This window comes from Gouania willdenowi, chromosome 19 (assembly GCF_900634775.1).
Source record: "Gouania willdenowi chromosome 19, fGouWil2.1, whole genome shotgun sequence".
Classification (NCBI taxonomy): Eukaryota; Metazoa; Chordata; class Actinopteri; order Blenniiformes; family Gobiesocidae; genus Gouania; species Gouania willdenowi.
The window spans coordinates 2,061,794-2,079,525 of record NC_041062.1 but is presented as its reverse complement, the minus strand read 5'-3'; the positions used below and the strand labels follow the sequence as shown (position 1 = coordinate 2,079,525).

General features: G+C 37.8%; 1 protein-coding gene across 1 annotated transcript; it reads left to right on the top strand.

The window, feature by feature from the left end:
* Window positions 1-614: 614 nt before the first annotated feature.
* Window positions 615-13,843, top strand: aldh18a1 (aldehyde dehydrogenase 18 family, member A1). Its single transcript, XM_028476835.1, has 17 exons — window positions 615-651; window positions 812-963; window positions 3,820-3,969; window positions 4,199-4,303; window positions 4,363-4,515; window positions 5,695-5,785; window positions 6,919-7,085; window positions 7,447-7,591; window positions 7,657-7,730; window positions 8,271-8,370; window positions 8,891-9,111; window positions 9,721-9,858; window positions 9,935-10,130; window positions 10,702-10,823; window positions 10,928-11,114; window positions 12,598-12,693; window positions 13,656-13,843. The coding sequence occupies exons 1-17, from the start codon at window positions 615-617 to the stop codon at window positions 13,841-13,843; spliced, it is 2,322 nt and encodes a 773-aa protein (XP_028332636.1).
* The last annotated feature ends 3,889 nt before the right edge of the window (window positions 13,844-17,732 follow it).

Below are 17,732 nucleotides of genomic sequence, written 5' to 3'. Positions count from 1 at the left end.
TTGCAAAAGTATGTCCCAAACACAATATTCAATAAACCACTAAAATGTAGTGGAACAGATTTATAAAATACAAGCAATGGATATGGAGTCATTAGGTTATTGCAGTTTTTTTCAACCTTGGGGTCAGGACCCCATGTGGGGTCACCTGAAATTAAAATAAGGTCACCTAAAATGTCTAGTAATTGGTAAAAAAATAAATAAATAAAAACATGTAGGTAAAAACAGATTAAAATTATATTTTTAAAATGTTTTGAACACACCACATGCAATAAATATCAAATAAATGTATCCTATATTTAAATGTTCTCAAATATAAATGTAGTTATCAAAGGTGGCGCACTGGCAACTCTGTAGTTGTAACACACTTTAATGAACATGATCAAAAACTAATTCTTGAAAAAAAAATGTCTCTGGGGTTTCCGGATATTTGTGATATCAAAATGCGGTCACGACCCAAAAAAGGTTGTGAACCTCTGGGTTATTGTGAAGAAAAAACAAAGTTTATATAAGAATGCAAGAATACTAGTATAGTTTACAAGCTAAAAAAAAAAAAAAAGTGTATAATATAACTTACAGTAGGGGCCCAGCAAGATGGTTTATACCCAGGGCCCAAAATGTGGTGCTACGGCCCTGCTTGTTTGAAGGCGAGAGGTGATGCTGCATCAGATGATATTTAATTCTGTCAATAATATACTTTCTTAAAAATGCTTTGATTGGTGAATGAGGTACTTGAGGCACTAAACGCCTCTCCAAACAAAGTTCACATTTCCCGCTTCATTTATTGGTTTAACTCTGCTTCACGTTTGTGCAGCTGCTACAGGAAGGGCTCACAGCAGCTCCTTCACACACAGAAAGGAACTACGTCACGCCAAGAGGATCGTAGTCAAGCTGGGCAGCGCTGTGGTCACCAGAGGAGATGAGTGTGGGTTGGCACTGGGAAGACTGGCTTCTATTGTGGAGCAGGTGAGACCAAGATGGTTTATACAAAAAGTTTAGTAGGGCTGAACGATATAGACCAAAACTCATATCTTGATATTTTTTTCCAGAAGGGCGATATACGATATAAATCTCGATATTTTTAATTCAAATAAAGTCAGACCCGAAAAACAATTGTTGGTTAAATTTGCTGATGTAACCTACCACACAGGCTCATTCATTAACACAATGTGTGCTACTCTTGGCTTTTTTTTCCTTTAAGGGACAGCATGTGTGAGTGAGTTCTGTAGTGAGACTTGTTTAGGGCAAGGTTTGAACACACTCAGAAATCCATTTAACATTGCTTTTTGTGCTGTTTTTAGTAGTAGCAAAAGCAGCGACTTATAAAATGCGTATTTTAATACAAAATGAGCTATAAAAATATATATATGGAATTATTTTGACCTTTGGAGTGTGTCTTAATTTGAATCTATACCCGGAGTTAATTTTTCTACTATTAGGCTCGTCAGCCAAAGATTTATTTTGAGTTTAAAATGAATAAATAAATATTTTTCAGTTATTGGTTGAGAATTGTTTGCTAGTAGTGAAATCAAAAGGAAAGTCGGGGTCCCTGAGGCTGGGATATTGAGTGTAAAGTCCACCTATGTCTGCTATAATTTTAATTAGTCAAAATACATCCACGACCTGATTTCTTATTATGCAAGGCAAGACAAATGTATTTGTATAGCACATTTCATACACAAAGCAACTCAATGTGCTTTACATGATAAAACATTCAACAGCTTAAAATCAATAAGAACATTTAAAATCATCAGTCGAGTGTGAGACAAATTTAAAATCAATTAAAATCATTAATTAACACATTACATCAACAACATGACCATAAATCTCTCTCTCAATCATATGCAGTAGAGAAAAAAGTTCCTTTAACTTTGATTTAAAAATGTTCACATGTGATGCTGACTTCAGCTCTGTTCCACTTCTTTGCAGCATAACAACTAAAAGCAGCATCACCATGTTTACTGTGAGCTCTGGGCTCTACTATCTGACCTGTGTCCATTGATCTGTGAGCTCTGGGCTCTACTATCTGACCTGTGTCCATAGATCTGTGAGCTCTGGGCTCTACTATCTGACCTGTGTTCATAGATCTGTGAGCTCTGGGCTCTACTATCTGACCTGTGTCCATTGATCTGTGAGCTCTGGGCTCTACTATCTGACCTGTGTCCATAGATCTGTGAGCTCTGGGCTCTACTATCTGACCTGTGTTCATAGATCTGTGAGCTCTGGGCTCTACTATCTGACCTGTGTCCATTGATCTGTGAGCTCTGGGATCCACTATCTGACCTGTGTCCATAGATCTCAGAGACCTGCTGGGTTCATACCTGACTAACATCTCACTGATGTATTCTGGAACAAACCCATTCACACATTTATAACCAGCAGCAGAACTTTACAGTCTCCTCTGAGGCTGACTGGGAGCCAGTGTAAAGACTTTAAAACTGGACTAATAAATGTTATGAAGGGATGACTTACCTTTTCCTGCTTCCAGTTGGATTCACGGCCTGGTCACTGGTTGATCCAGGGAATCAGGGAAGAAAACTGGTCCCGTTGCACCCCCAGTCTAACCGTTAATTTAGGTTAGAGGGCGGAGTTTTGGGGGAAGGTGATGATTTGAAGGAGATCCATAGGTTGTTTTTTAGGGGGTTGGTTTTCAGATTGGTTCGTGTGTAGTGCAGAATGTGCTGTTGTATGAGTGAGGCTATTCCTCATAGAAAACTGAGCCTCCGATTAAGGTCCTGCAGCTCCAGACCACCACACCCTGAGTGCTGTTCCTAGAGTCGGAATCCAGGGGGGCCGTATACTCACCATCTGATTGACTAAGGCCTTAGTTATCACCGCTAGGTATCCAGCCTCAGTCAAGTCAATCAGACTGAAGAGTTGGTTGATCCTCACAGGCTGGAGTCCATCTCTGGTAGAGGTCTCTTCTAGCTCAAGGACGCTCCTAAAGGTGTTTTGGACAAAGATGTATTAAATGTTTCTAAGGTAGATTTGTTTGATTGTTTTTAACCATTTGGAAGTTCTGTTAGGAGATGGTTTTCATAAAAAGATGAGCTTCCTCGCTGTCAGGAGGATCTTGATCTTCATCTTCATCTTCATCTTCACTTCCAGTACTTCTATCATCCTCCAGGTGGTTTCATGTTTGGTTCAGGGGGACTTCAAACCTGGTGCAGACTTGTTCCCTGATGGTGTTTCAGGATTTTATACTTTTTTTTATTTTATTTTATTTTTCTATTTATTCCCTATGTTAAAAATAGCTCTGATAAGTTGGTGTGTTAAATATAGTCTGTTTAGGAGTTGTTTTTATGTTTAAAAGGTAGAATTTGAATGGTTTATTTATTTTTTTGGTCAAAGTTCCCATCATGCTGTGCTGTCCTGCATTTTGATTGGATGAGACAAATGGTGGGGACGGGTTGTTTTTCTTTGAAACAAAATCTCGGTGCAAAAAAAGTGCTCATTCTAGCAAACGTGTTTTATTCCCCCGAGTCCGAATATGTGGCTTGTTTTTGGCTCGGGGTCGAATTGCGCCCTCTGGAGGTCGCAAACGTTTGGTGCGCTTCAGCAGCAGGGTCGGGTTTATGCTAATGATGGCTCCGTTACGTCACAAGGCTATGATTTCTGACCTGAAAACAGAAATTTGAATAAAATGATTGAATTTGCTTTAAACAGACTTTAAAGTAAAGTGTTAGCAGACTCACCGTCGGTTTCTATTTGTAATGAAGTTGTTGTTTATCATAGTTTAAGATGATATTGATGGATATTTGACTATAGATGACCTAAATAAAGCTTAATTGTGTTGTAATGTGTGTGTGTGTGTGTGATCAGGTGGCCATGCTGCAGAATCAAGGCAGAGAGATGATGATCGTCACGAGTGGAGCCGTGGCGTTCGGGAAGCAAAGATTAAAACACGAGATCCTGCTGTCGCAGAGTGTCCGACAGGCGCTGCACACAGGACACAGTCAGCTCAAAGACATGGTGAGGGAAACGTAAAAATATCTCAGATTCATTCATTCATTTAAATTACATTATTTGTCTTGTAGCTTTCTAGTTCCACAAGTTGGGTTTTTTTTGTAATGTAGGTTCAATTGATGATTTTCAGCACTTTTTCTCTTAGGATCGGAGGGAATATTCAGACACAGCCTAACTGTTCAAATGTTTTCTCTAGAGGAAATGTGTTTAATAGCTCCAGTGGTTGGTTTTTCAGTCACTGCCACTACTGGAGGCCCGAGCCTGTGCTGCAGCTGGACAGAGTGGCCTGATGGCTCTGTACGAGGCCATGTTCACCCAGTACAGCACGTGCACCGCACAGGTACTCCACCCATCTGCACTGACTCCATTCCATTGTTCACCACATGTCTGCACTGTCAGGTACTGGTGACGAACCTGGACTTCCACGATGACCAAAAGAGGCAGAACCTGAGCAGCACCCTGCAGGAGCTGCTGCGTATGAACATAGTGCCAATCATTAACACCAACGACGCTGTGGTGCCACCACCGGAGCCCGACAGCGACCTGCAGGGGGTAAATGTGGGTACGGGAACCCTGGGGTGGCAGCTGGGACCGTATTTACCCTGAATACACATGGTACACTCAATATCAGGGGTCACCACGGACAGGGCCCGCATGGACCATGTGAGGGGCCCTCAGGAGCTCTAGTCACCAATGAGCTCCATTTAAAATCTGATTTACTTTCTCAGATACATAAATACATATGATAGATGAAGTCAGAGCTTTAGTAGAGTTAAATAGTCACTTTTAACCTCTTTTCACCATATTTCATGCTTATTTTTTGCCAATTTAACCACATTCACGCTATATAATGCCCATTATTTGCCAGTTTTAACTAATTGTTCCAACTTTTTTTAAATTGCATTACCCCAACCCCCTTCCCCCCATTTCTGCCACTTTTAAGCCAGTATTGACACTTTCAACCCTTTTTACCACTTTTTCTCTCAGTTTTTGGCTACTCTAATTTGCAATAATTTTTCACTGATTTCTGTGGTTTTTAAAATCCTATTTCACCACATTTTTCATGACTTTTAACCCATTTTATTTCAGATTAAAGCAAGGATTCACATCTTTAAGATGACTATATAATATGGCACAAATAATAATAAACTTCTTGGATAACAGTGGATATTATTTTAAAGCTGCTGTAGATTTGATGTTTGGATTGTGATCGAATACGTTGTTTTCAAAAAATAAATAAATAAGAAAAATACAATAACCGCAAACTTTAAAGTAAAAAAAAAATTAAATTGTACAAACATGTCACATGTTTTATTATTAGTTAGAAGTTGTTTCTTTGTAGCGAGTAAAATAGGAAGATGATCATTTTCTATTAAATGCAGTGAAAATGAAACAATTGCATAAATTTGGAGAAATAAAGTGTTTCATGTTGAAACGTAAACATGTCCTACCTTTTTAAGTCTTTTTTCATTATTTTAGCCTCTGACTAAAGTGAAACCGTGAACATTTGGTCTTTAAAAAGTGTTTTTCATAGTATCAGCCCTTCGTAGTATTCAGAACCTATGAAGTAGCTCACAGTTTCAGAATGGTTGGTGACCTCTGATCTATAAAACTCTCTGTGCTCCTTAAACCCAGACAGGATTAAAATGAGGTTTTTAGCAGTTTTTAATCCTAAAAGAAAAATCCGTGATGGTTTATTTCTCCTCACTCAGCAACTTTCTGTCTGTGTAGGTGATCAGCATTAAGGACAACGACAGCCTGGCAGCTCGGCTCGCCGTGGAGATGAAGGCCGACCTGCTCGTCGCTCTCTCTGATGTGGAGGGTGAGTGAGGGTCCGGGTCAGCAGTTAGGTAACAACACCATCTGTCTGTGCTCATCACATGGATTGAGACAAACAAACGGATACAGTTGTCACCGGTGTCCATGAGTACTGACAATTATCACATAATTACAATTTCAACTGTTTTTTACCCTCAAAAATGTGTAATTACTGTAAAAACCATGTAGGTAAACAATATTTTAAGTGATAAAAACTATGCACATCTAAAAAAATAAATCCTTTCTCAGCACTAATATAACTATTTAATGACCTCATGTGTTAATAAATTGCAGCTCAAATGATCACATTTATCTAATTTTCATTTTTTTTTTTTTTTTTTATCATTTTTGTTTATTTGGATCTTTGCAAAAATCTACATTGCTAAGAAAACTATTATTAAATGTCCACACTGAACTTGAATGATAGAGAAATCACACAAAAATCAGTTAAATGGATCCTCCTCTATTTATTACGTTTGGCAAAAAATCTTTGAAATGTACTCGATGCATAACAAAATGCCTTATTATGCACCATATTCATTTATTGGCATTTAAAATAGTGGGACTACTTCACAGTTTTGTTTGGTCACGTGAATGATGATGTCACAAGACCCAATATCACATTGATTTCTATTGGAGTGAAGCGTTCAGCCTGATTTTTAGATCATTTTGCAGCTTTTTCAGTCAAAATGACAAGTTGTGCTGCTTTTGGTTGCTTTACAAAAACAGGACAAGTTAAAGATGCCGATGTAAACCTGTTTTGTTTAAAGAAAATTTTTTTTTAAACTGATGTGGCCCAAAAAAAATCTATGACAGCAGGGGGTGGGATTAAAAATCACAAGATTGGATTAAATGATCTTCTGAAAAAAATGGAGAAAACCAAAGAAGAGTCTCTGAAGCATTGCCAGAAAACATTCAACCCCTGGTTACATATAAAGAAAGGAATACAAGTTTATTTATTTATTTTTATTGTACTGAAATAAAAGCACACAAACAAATCTTCTTACAGTGGAGCAGCTTTGAACCAAAGTAGTGTTTTTTTCCCCTGCATTACCTAAACCAACCAGCAGGTAGAGCTCTTGTCACGTCTTTATTTTCATATTTTTGTGAGTAAATAAGAGTTTTTATTGTTGTAAGGACTCTACAACAGCCCTCCAGGAACTGATGACTCCAAACTCATTGACACCTTCTACCCCGGAGACCAGCAGTCCATCACCTACGGAACAAAGTCTAGAGTCGGAATTGGAGGTATGGAGGCCAAGGTATGTCCACACCTCAAGTACGTACTATTTACATCGAAATCTGTGTTTATGTTGCTTCAGTTGCATAAGTCTCTTATTCAAATTAGATTATAGGATTATGTTTAAATACATTATTCAGATTTTTTTTTTTTGTTGCCCTAAATCACATGTGTCAAACTTAAGGCCCGGGGGCCAAATCCGGCCCTTTAGAGCATCAAATTCGTCCCGCTCGACAAAGTAAAAATGATAGAAAAAACTAACGGATATACTCTTTATCATTTATATATGATTTATATGTGGAAGTGCAAACCAGAGCACAATAATTTTTCTACCTTTTTTTTGTCATATGCTTGTTTCTTGTGGTATGTGGCACATTTTGACACCTCTGTCATAAATTCAACCAGTGTCACCTGTGTGCCTGCAGGTCAAAGCCGCCCTGTGGGCTCTGCAGGGGGGGACCTCAGTGGTCTTTGCCAACGGCACCAACCCCAAAGCAACGGGTCACGTCATCACTGACATTGTGGAGGGGAAAAAGGTCGGGACCTTCTTCTCTGAAACCAAACCTGCCGGTGAGTGATTTCATTGCTTCCAAACTGTGAGCTGTTGCCTTGTCTTCACACTGTTCTCCATTTAGGACCATCTATGGAGCAGCAGACACAAATGGCACGTGATAGTGGAAGAAGACTGGCTGCGCTGCATCCACAACAGGTAACACCTGCATTTGATAAAGGACAGATGTTCAAACTCAAGGCCCGTGGGCCAAGTTTGGCTCGCCAGAGTATCTAATCGGCCCCACAGGAAGATTTAGTTTAAAGTAAAAAATACAGCAAAAATAAGACTTTTTGTAAATAATCATAGATTGTAGATCAAATATGATGGAGGTTGCAGTGCTACATTATTTACAGTAATATTAAATCGCAATTATTTAACAAAAAAATTGAAAATTTGCGTAAATTAACCAACAGAAATCTGTCAGATTACGTTGCAAATGTCCAGAAAGTTAGTTGCAAAGTCAAGGAATTTGTGCTTTTTTCTTCACAAAAACATTAAAAAAATGTCCGACACACTTGATTTCAAACTCGGTCATATGTGGCCCTTGAACTGTTTGAGTTTGACACCCCTACGATAAAGGATGCACTCATTCGTCTCCTGTGAGCCTGAGAGTTTTTAACATATACAGTATGTATAATATCAGACGTGGACAATGTAAGGACAGCCTGTCATCTGATTGGTGGTCTTTGTTGTCAGAGGAGTGAGATCATCTGCCATCTTGCAGATGTGCTGACTGAAAGGAAGGACGAAATTCTGGCCGCGAACAAGATAGACGTGGATCAGGCCGTCGTTTCAGGTAACAGAACCTCACATTAATGTCCAGGGATATGATTTGTTAATAATATTAAATAGAAACTGTCTGAAGTTGCTTATTCATCTTTTATATTGTCTCACCTGGCCTAGATAGACCAAGACCGGTCTATCTATCTATCTATCTATCTATCTATCTATCTATCTATCTATCTATCTATCTATCTATCTATATCTTTCTGTCTATCTATCTATCTATCTATCTATCTATCTATCTATCTATCTATCTATCTATCTATCTATCTATCTGTCTGTCTGTCTGTCTGTCTGTCTGTCTGTCTGTCTGTCTGTCTGTCTGTCCATCTATCTATCTATCTATCTATCTATCTATCTATCTAGCCACCCTTTGATAAAACAGGAGTCGGCTCCTTATTATAACATTTTAATAAAAAATTTCAACAACCTGTAATGCTAAATTTCTTCACTAGAGGGCGACCACACCTCCGTCCAGATTTCCTGATGCTACATCTCCTCCAGTATAGATCTTCCTCTCTTCCTCTCTACAGGCCTGTTATCTCAGGCTACATTGAAGCGTCTGAGTCTGTCACCATCCAAACTCTCCAGCCTGGCCGTGGGCCTACGACAGATTGCATCTGCAGCTCAGGACAGCGTTGGTCGGGTGCTGCGTAGAACCAGGTTGGCCCCCAACCTGGAGCTGGAGCAGATCACGGTTCCCATTGGAGTTCTTCTGGTGATCTTTGAAGCCCGACCTGACTGCCTGCCACAGGTGTCTCCTCCAAACTCAGAGAACACACACGTTAACGTTGAAACTCTTTCAGTCACAAGAGTACTGATCTATCAAGTACTGTTAGTTGATTAGAATAAGTACAAGTACAAGTAAGTCATACATAAAATACTCAAGTACAAGTAAAAAGTAGCTCAATTAAATAGTACTCAAAGTAAAAGTTACTCGTTATTTTCACCCTCCACGTTTATATTTGGTAATAAATCTTGGTACGGTTCTCTTGCGTACAGTAAACATCTTATGTAGAAACTTAAAACTGAGAAAATAACCTCCATTCAATGCTGTTTTGGCGCTTTGCATTGTGTTTAATCTGATTGGTCGGCTATGATGTGATGCATTTCATTGTTGTCGGGTCATTTCATTTTTTGTAGTTTCACAATGTCCGTTGGTCATTTCAAAACAATAAATAACATCTACTCAGTAATGGTTGGGTGTAAAAATATAACAAATTACTTCACTTCTTTTAAAACGTACTTAAGTACAAGGTAAAATTACTGATTTAGAAATTACCCATAAAAGCAACTCAGTTACAGTAACATGAGTAATGGATTACTGTCCGCACTGTGTATATAACACTGGTATGTGCTATAGGTGTCGGCGTTAGCTGTAGCCAGTGGCAACGCCCTTCTACTGAAGGGAGGTAAGGAGGCGAACAACACCAATCGAGTCCTTCACCAACTCACCCAGGAGGTCCTGTCTGTGCACGGACTCCAAGAGGCGGTACAGCTGGTATCCATCCATCCACTGCATCATCATTTATCACCATCACATTTCACAGTCATCTTGAAGCTTTTCCTCTTTTCAGGTGAGCACCCGAGAGGAGGTGAAGGATCTGTGCCGACTGGACACCGTGATTGACCTGATCATACCTCGAGGGTCGTCTCAGCTGGTGCGAGACATTCAGCGGGCTGCCCGGGGCATCCCGGTGATGGGTCACAGCGAGGGCATCTGCCACGTTTATGTGGATGTTGAAGCCAGTGTCGACAAAGTCATGAAAATCAGTACGTTTAGTTCCACCTTCGCACCAGTATTGATGAGTCTTTATTCTGCTACTAAACATTTGGTAACACTTTACAAGTCAAGTGTCATTTGTTGTTTGTTACCCTAACCCTTCATTACCCTAACCCAGACATAAGCAACAGGGGCCACGTGTGGCCCTCGGTTTAATTTTATGCAGCTCCTAATGTAAATGTATAAAACAACAGAAAAATACAAAAAATAAGAGCAAGAATACATAAAAAAATACAAATAATTACAACGTTGCAGGAAAATACAGTAAAAGTCAAGAGAAAAACACAGAAAACTACCACAAAAATTGACAAAAAACAACTGTAATACACAAAATTACAGAAAGTGACAACTGACGGTTAGTGACATCACTGATCCAAAAAGACGTCACTGATCTAATGTCAGCCAATAGCAAAATACCATTGCAATAGCTGGAGTTCAGGATTCTAATTAATCAAACATACGGTATGTGAAACAAGATAGCAACATGCTAACTGTGAATGAAAATACTCAGTATGTGGCCATCGCGTCCGTCATTATGTATATGTTGTTTTCTTCTACCAGTAAGAGACTCTAAGTGTGACTACCCAGCGGCCTGCAATGCTATGGAGACTCTCCTGATTCACCAGGACGTCCTGAAGACTCCTTTGTTCGACCAGATCACTGACATGCTGCGCACTGAACGTGTAATAATAATCAAATCTATGTATTTCTTCCTAAATGGCACGTCGCGTTCCTTTCAAAGTATTTCTACTACGTTAATGACACGTTTTGTGTTCGGTGTCAACAGGTGAAGATTCACGCGGGCCCTCGTTTCGCTTCATACCTGAAGTTCAGTCCCTCAGAGGCAAAGTCCCTGCGGACCGAGTACGGGGACCTGGAGTGCTGCATGGAGGTGGTGGGCAACATGCTGGAAGCTGTGGACCACATACACAAATATGGCAGCTCTCACACGGATGTTATCATCACAGAAAATGGTAAGTTTCAATGATAATTAAATCTGCAACGGACCCTCGCAACCACACGCATGCTGGGACGTGGCGCACGTTGAGGTGTGTTGCATGTGGAGGCGTGGCAGAAATGTTACAGTGTTGAGACGTCGCTGAACATTTTCAAGGATTATATCACAAATATTCCTGCAATGTTCTGTGCTAATATAATGCCTATGATTTCCTTTTACCAGTAGGTGGGGCTATGACTATGAATGACGGTTGGGTTAAACCATAATTCATTTTTTTTGGCATACAAATGAAAGCTGCTATAATTAATTAGCATCTACTTAGCTCTACAAACTCTTATTGACTACCAAAAGTGTAGCACATCATCCAAATGAACCGGCTGCTAAGAGGAATATTTATATCTATAAAGATTCAACTTTATTGTCAAGTTTGTTTTATAACACAACAAAATAAACATGTATGTTAAAAACAAAAATATGAATGTGTGAAGTACTTTAACAGTGCAGTATTGGATGCAAGACCTATCTCTCTATAAAAGCAAGGAATCTATGTCTGTCTGTGATGATGATGTCATCACTGTAGAAAGCGATGTCAGAATTTTGCAGAAGTACCACAGTGATGATGTCGTCAGTGCCAGCTTAGAGCAAATACAATTTTCAAGGGGGCGCCATTGAGTCGTTTTACCATTCACATGTCCAATTCCCCCAAAATATCACATTTTTCACCAGTCCTAATATGCGTTTAAATTTTTGAACGTGTTTAGGCCCTCAAAATGCACTCACGTTTCATAATAATAACAATAATATTAAAGAGGCGCATTACAGTAGCTGGGTCCTACGTACCGTTGTTGTGCTCAGGCCCTAAATATGAATATTAAGCTACATTTTTACAACGTAGGTAAAATATATACCATATTTACACTACTGTGCAGAGGTTTGGGGCAATACTTACAAATGTACAATAAAATTACTATCCATACTGCAGAAAAGAGCCTTAAGAATAATTCATAACACTGGTTATAGAGAACACACAAATTCACTATTCTTCAAATCAAAAACATTTAAATTCACTGACCAGGTTCATTTTCAAACAGCACAAAATCATGTACAAAGCAATAAACCATCTACTTCCTGGATATATATATATATAAAAAAAATGTTGTTGGACATGTTGGATCTTATTAATATTGTTAATTTGTTGTTTGTTTGTTTTTATGTGTATTTTATTGTGCTACTTGCACATGATCGAAATAAATTTGATAAATGTAACTTCCCTGGTGGTTAAAGTTACACTGCTGCCATCTAGTGGCTACAAACTAAATTACATTTCACATTTCAATATTTTTTTTTTAATTTCAAGTACTGTATGTTTGGTTTTTGTTAAATGGTGAACAAAGAAGTATCAACCTATGATTTTAATTGTTAAATCCCTTTAAAAAAAAAAAAAAAGTTGGATAAATTCAGATCCAGATGTTTTAGTCGCCCGTTATTTTCTCTTTCAGAGGAAACAGCTGAGCAGTTCCTGCAGCAGCTGGACAGCGCCTGTGTTTTCTGGAACGCCAGCTCACGCTTTGCTGATGGTTATCGGTTTGGATTGGGTACGCAGTACATTTCACACACACACACACACACACACACACACACACACACACACACACACACACACACACACACACACGCACACACACACACACACACACACACGCACGCACACACACACACACACACACACACACACACACACATCCACCCCTTTGACCCTTGGAGCATCTTTGTGACCAAAAGTGACATTTTGGGTGTTTTTATTTGTTCACCTCTCAATATTCCGGTCATGTTTGAGGCTAGTTGCAAAACATTTTGACACTATTGTATTTTTTTATTCTTATTTGCTTAATTCCAAAGTCCTGTGTTTTGGAATTGTATAGAAAAGGAGATATACTGTATCATGCATCATAATGACTAAATTTGCCCCATTGACTCTTATTGTAACCACATGTTATTCATAAACTGTAATCATGACATATCATAATGCTTTTTATTAATTAATACCTAACAGATCAAAGCCTCTACCTTCAAAATAAAGGGAAAATATGTTTTAGGTGTACTGATCCTCTACCAACCAGAGACTATTGTATAAAGTTTTAGGGACATTTCAGTGAAAGTCTGGATTTTTCTTGCAAAATATTCAAGGTTTACAAGTGTATTTTTTTCTTTAAAACTATCCCTGTGCCAAAAATAATAATGCATTCTAATCAATTCTGCTATAAATGAATGAATGTAATATTTTCATCAAAAATATTTCACTTTGGACCTCATTCATTTTTGGAAATACCCCATATTTAATGTTTTTCCTGCTGAAAAAATTAGGTTCTCGTGATAGAAAGTCCATAGAAGCATAAAAAAGGTTGGAAAATTATAATAATCTTTATATCCATGGATAGGTCTGAAGTAGTTGAAAAGATCTGATGTGGTGGAAGTAAAAAAAAAACAAATATGGAGTACATTTTTAATTGACTTTTATTCACATGATCTCCTCCTGTCTGTTGGCCTCTGTGTGAAGGAGCTGAGGTTGGCATTAGCACAGCACGGATCCACGCTCGGGGCCCCGTGGGCCTGGACGGACTCCTCACCACTAAGTGGATCCTAAGAGGCGACGGACACACAGCTGCAGACTTTTCAGAGGGCGGCACCATGAAGTATGTCCATGAAATCCTGCCCACTGGGCAGCCTGTAGCTGGACACATGTAGGGACAGCAGCTAGAGTCACATGTTATTTACTGTATGTGCATCACAACAGGCTCATTATTACTCACCATCTGGAGATTTTAATAAGGATGATCAACTAAAGCTGAGGTTCATCACATGACCTTAAAGTGGGTTGTTTTTACCTGGACTTGTGGGTTTTTTCTTGGTCAGAAAAAGAGAAAAAAATTATTTGTACTTTTATTTTGAAGGGGATTCATTAATGCAGTGCATCACAGTTGAACTTCTGGCTAGTGATAGTTGTCACTAGAATTACAATCATAAATACTTTATTTATCCCAGGGGGAATTACTTGCATTACAGAAGCTCAAGAATATTGCAAAATAAAAAGAATAAACAATAAACAAATAAAGAAAAAAAAGGAAAATGTACATAATTAAGTAAAAGACTGTTAATTAAATAAGGTTAAAATACACGTGCACACATTACAGTTGAAAAAAAAATAATAATAATAATAATAATAATAGATAGATAGATATATACAACAATCAAAGCTGTCAGCTTCTTATTTATTTTAAAAGCATTATATTTTGTAGTACTCTCCTCATAAAAAGTTGATCAGAAAAACACTGAAATCAATCTCATAGGATTTATTTAGTATTTTCATCAAAACGAAGACTTAAATGTTTATTTATACCTCTCACGTGTACAGTATTGTAATAAAAAGGTACAAAATGAGTTTAGTTTGCTCAATAAAATCATGTGTCAGGCAATATGTGACTGTCACATGACAAACTAAGTTCATAAATAACCAAAATAATTCATGTTTTTATGCAACAATATTGGAAATGGTGCAAATATAAAATACATGATAAAATACATGTTTGTTTTTTAAAAAAAACATGGAAAAATGTGATACACTTCTGTTCAATTCATGAAATAGACTTTCATTTACAATTTAAAAAAACAAATAATTCTCAATAAAGTATTTGTTTACTTTGAGTTGGTGGTTTTATTGTAATGAAAATGGAGTGAGTGAGTACAGGTGGATCAGTGCGTGTATGTCCTACGACTCCAATATGGATAAGCAAGTATAGAAAATATCCATGTGAGCTTTTTTTTTTTTTAGGCTTTTTTTTTAGGCTTTAGGTCAGTATTAGGCAACTGGCGGCCCGGGGGCCACATGCGGCCCTTGGTCTAATTTTATGCGGCCCCCAAAGTAAACATACAAAATGACAGAAGAATACACATATACAACAGTGTAGGACGATACAATAAAAGACAAAAGAAAAACACAGAAATACTCCAAAAACACACAAAACTACTACAAAAATGAACAAAACTACAATTGTAATATACAAAATTACAGCAAATGACAACAAAAGTGCACAAAAAGACAAGACAAACATGAAAAATTACTCTGCAAACCCACAGTACTATAGCAAACACGCAAAACGACAACAGAAATACACAAAAATTACTACAAAAAATGCAAAATGACAGCACAAATACACAATATGACTCCAAAAAACATATATTTTACGGGAAAAATGCACAAAAGAACTACAGAAATAAACAAAAAAGCCTCACAACAAGCAAAACAACAACAAACATACACAGAATGACAGAAAAACACAAAATTACTAAAAAAAACTGTATTAATGCTCAGATCGCTCATTATTCTAATGCTGACATGAATGTTGATCATGTGACCCTCTGATCAAACAAACACATTTTTTGGGGCCCCGCTGTGATAAAAGTTGCCTATCTCTGTATTAGGTCATCATAGGAAATGATGCAGTGGGTCCGATTCCTTTGGTTTTCAGTTTAATTCTGATTGTTTATAAATGTATACATTTAGAATGTAGCAATATAGTGTTGTTAAATATTCTTTAACTCAAGTACTGTATTTGAATGTGATTAAACTTGTGTTATAAAGAAGCACACTGATTAGAAAACAAAGCGTTACACCCCAATGAGGTGTGCATTAGTCTTTATTTAGTATTTGGAATATGTTTATTTGATGATTGTTACATGTTCTCCTTTTTCCACGCTTTTGTTGTGCTCGTGCTGGTAGCTCGTGGCGCCCAAAGCCTCTGTCAGAGCGGGAACGGTAATTGACAAGCTGCCTCCTTCCAGCTGGAGGGGAAGAATGTGACTGCTTTTAAATTAACATCCCAGCCTCAGAGCTCCTTTCTGATGTCTCACAACGCTTACTTAAGGTTTGGGTTATTTAATGGCAGCGTTGTGTCATTAAAGTATAGTTGAAAAAGAATATTTGGATATTTTTCTTAGTTTCTTTGAAATGTTTTAAGCGTAAAATGCTGCACTGTTTCTTCATATATCTCTGTCCTGGCTCCAGTCTTTCTACTTTCACAAAGAACACAAATTAACGGAGAGGGAGGTAAAAAGAAAGAAAAAACGTCATGCTGATCTGAAAAACAGATGTCTAAAAAGGCTCTTTTTAAAGTTGCCCATAGGGGAATTCGTATTGCTGGAAGTGGGGCAAAGAAGATGGAAGACAATACTATAGAGGTTTAATTATCCAGCCATCACAAATGAAAAGCGAGAAAAGCAGAACTGAGACTAATAATGGAATCACAGGCTTGTGTTCTGGGTTTTCTCTGTTTCTCTATTTCTCTTTTCTATCATCTAAAGAATTCATTCTCCAAAACGCACTACTTACCCTTCAATAAGCTTCCCATCATAAGTCCAAAGGGTTCAGAGATGAAGAGGGAGACAAATGTGGGATCTCACTCGTTTGTCCTTTTTATGTGTGCAGCGATTGAAAATATCATCTAAATGACTAAAGGTAGAAAAAGGAGCCAGGGACACTGAGCTTTACCTCTTTGATGCACGGGATCATATTTTATGTCGTCTTGTTGTTTGCTGCAGTTTCTCTCTTCATTCAGGTGTAAGTGTACACCTACTCAACACCAGATTAAAGCACACAAAATAAGAATGTGTGGCAGAAAATTCCTGTTCAGGAGCCATTGGTGATGTTGAATAAAAAATCATGTGATCCGTAAATTGCTGCATTATACACTATAAACCAGACATAGGCAACTGGCGGCCCAGGGGCCAAATGCGGCCAAAGTAAATGTACAAAATGACAGAAAAATACACAATATATTAAAAAATACAAATAATTACAACATTGCAGGAAAATACAGTAAAAGACAAGAGAAAAAAACACAGATAACACACTAAAAACACAACATTTCTCAGAAAAATATACAAAATTATAGAAAATGACAACAAAGGTACACAAAAAGACAAGTAAAACACAAAAATTGACTCCGCAAAACCCACAGTACTAACAAACAAGCAAAACGACAAAAATTACTCCAAAAAACATATATTTTACAGAAAAAATACACAAAAAGGACTACAGAAATACACAAAATGCCTCACAATGAGCAAGACAACAACAAACATACACAGAATGACTGAAAAACACACACAATTACTATAAAAACTCACTGTTCTTTCATGTATTAATGATCAGATCGATTATTATTTTAAATGCTGAGTCATGAATGTTGATCATGTGACCCTCTGATCAAACAAACACACTGTGATTAAAGTTGCTGACCTCTGCTATGAATTATTTTCCTCAGAAACATGTCGTGATTTCAAATATTTGTCATTAAAATGTCCCAAATTTCTCAATTTTCACGAGATATTTTTGCTTGCTTCACATTTACAGTTTTTTTCAGCTTTTATGGAACATAAATATATGATACTAACCGTACTCCGCCTCCATCTCCTGTTGATGTTATGTTTACCTCTAGGCATTGTTATCCACACGTAAAACAAAAGCGATCAGGGCAAATCACTGACTGTGTACAGTAAGGCTGACTGTTCTGTAATTGGACATTACTCAAGGCCAAAACTCATATTTCTCGTGCTTAATCTTAAGAGACTCTAAAAT

What these genes read in the sequence shown, in the direction of transcription:
- aldh18a1 (XM_028476835.1), top strand. Translation starts at nt 615, where the DNA reads ATGTGGTGCTACGGCCCTGCTTGTTTGAAGGCGAGAG. An exon ending in CTCTGAAACCAAACCTGCCG is followed by an intron (nt 7,592 to 7,656) that starts GTGAGTGATTTC and finishes TTCTCCATTTAG; the next exon opens with GACCATCTATGGAGCAGCAG. An exon ending in GACCTGACTGCCTGCCACAG is followed by an intron (nt 9,112 to 9,720) that starts GTGTCTCCTCCA and finishes TATGTGCTATAG; the next exon opens with GTGTCGGCGTTAGCTGTAGC.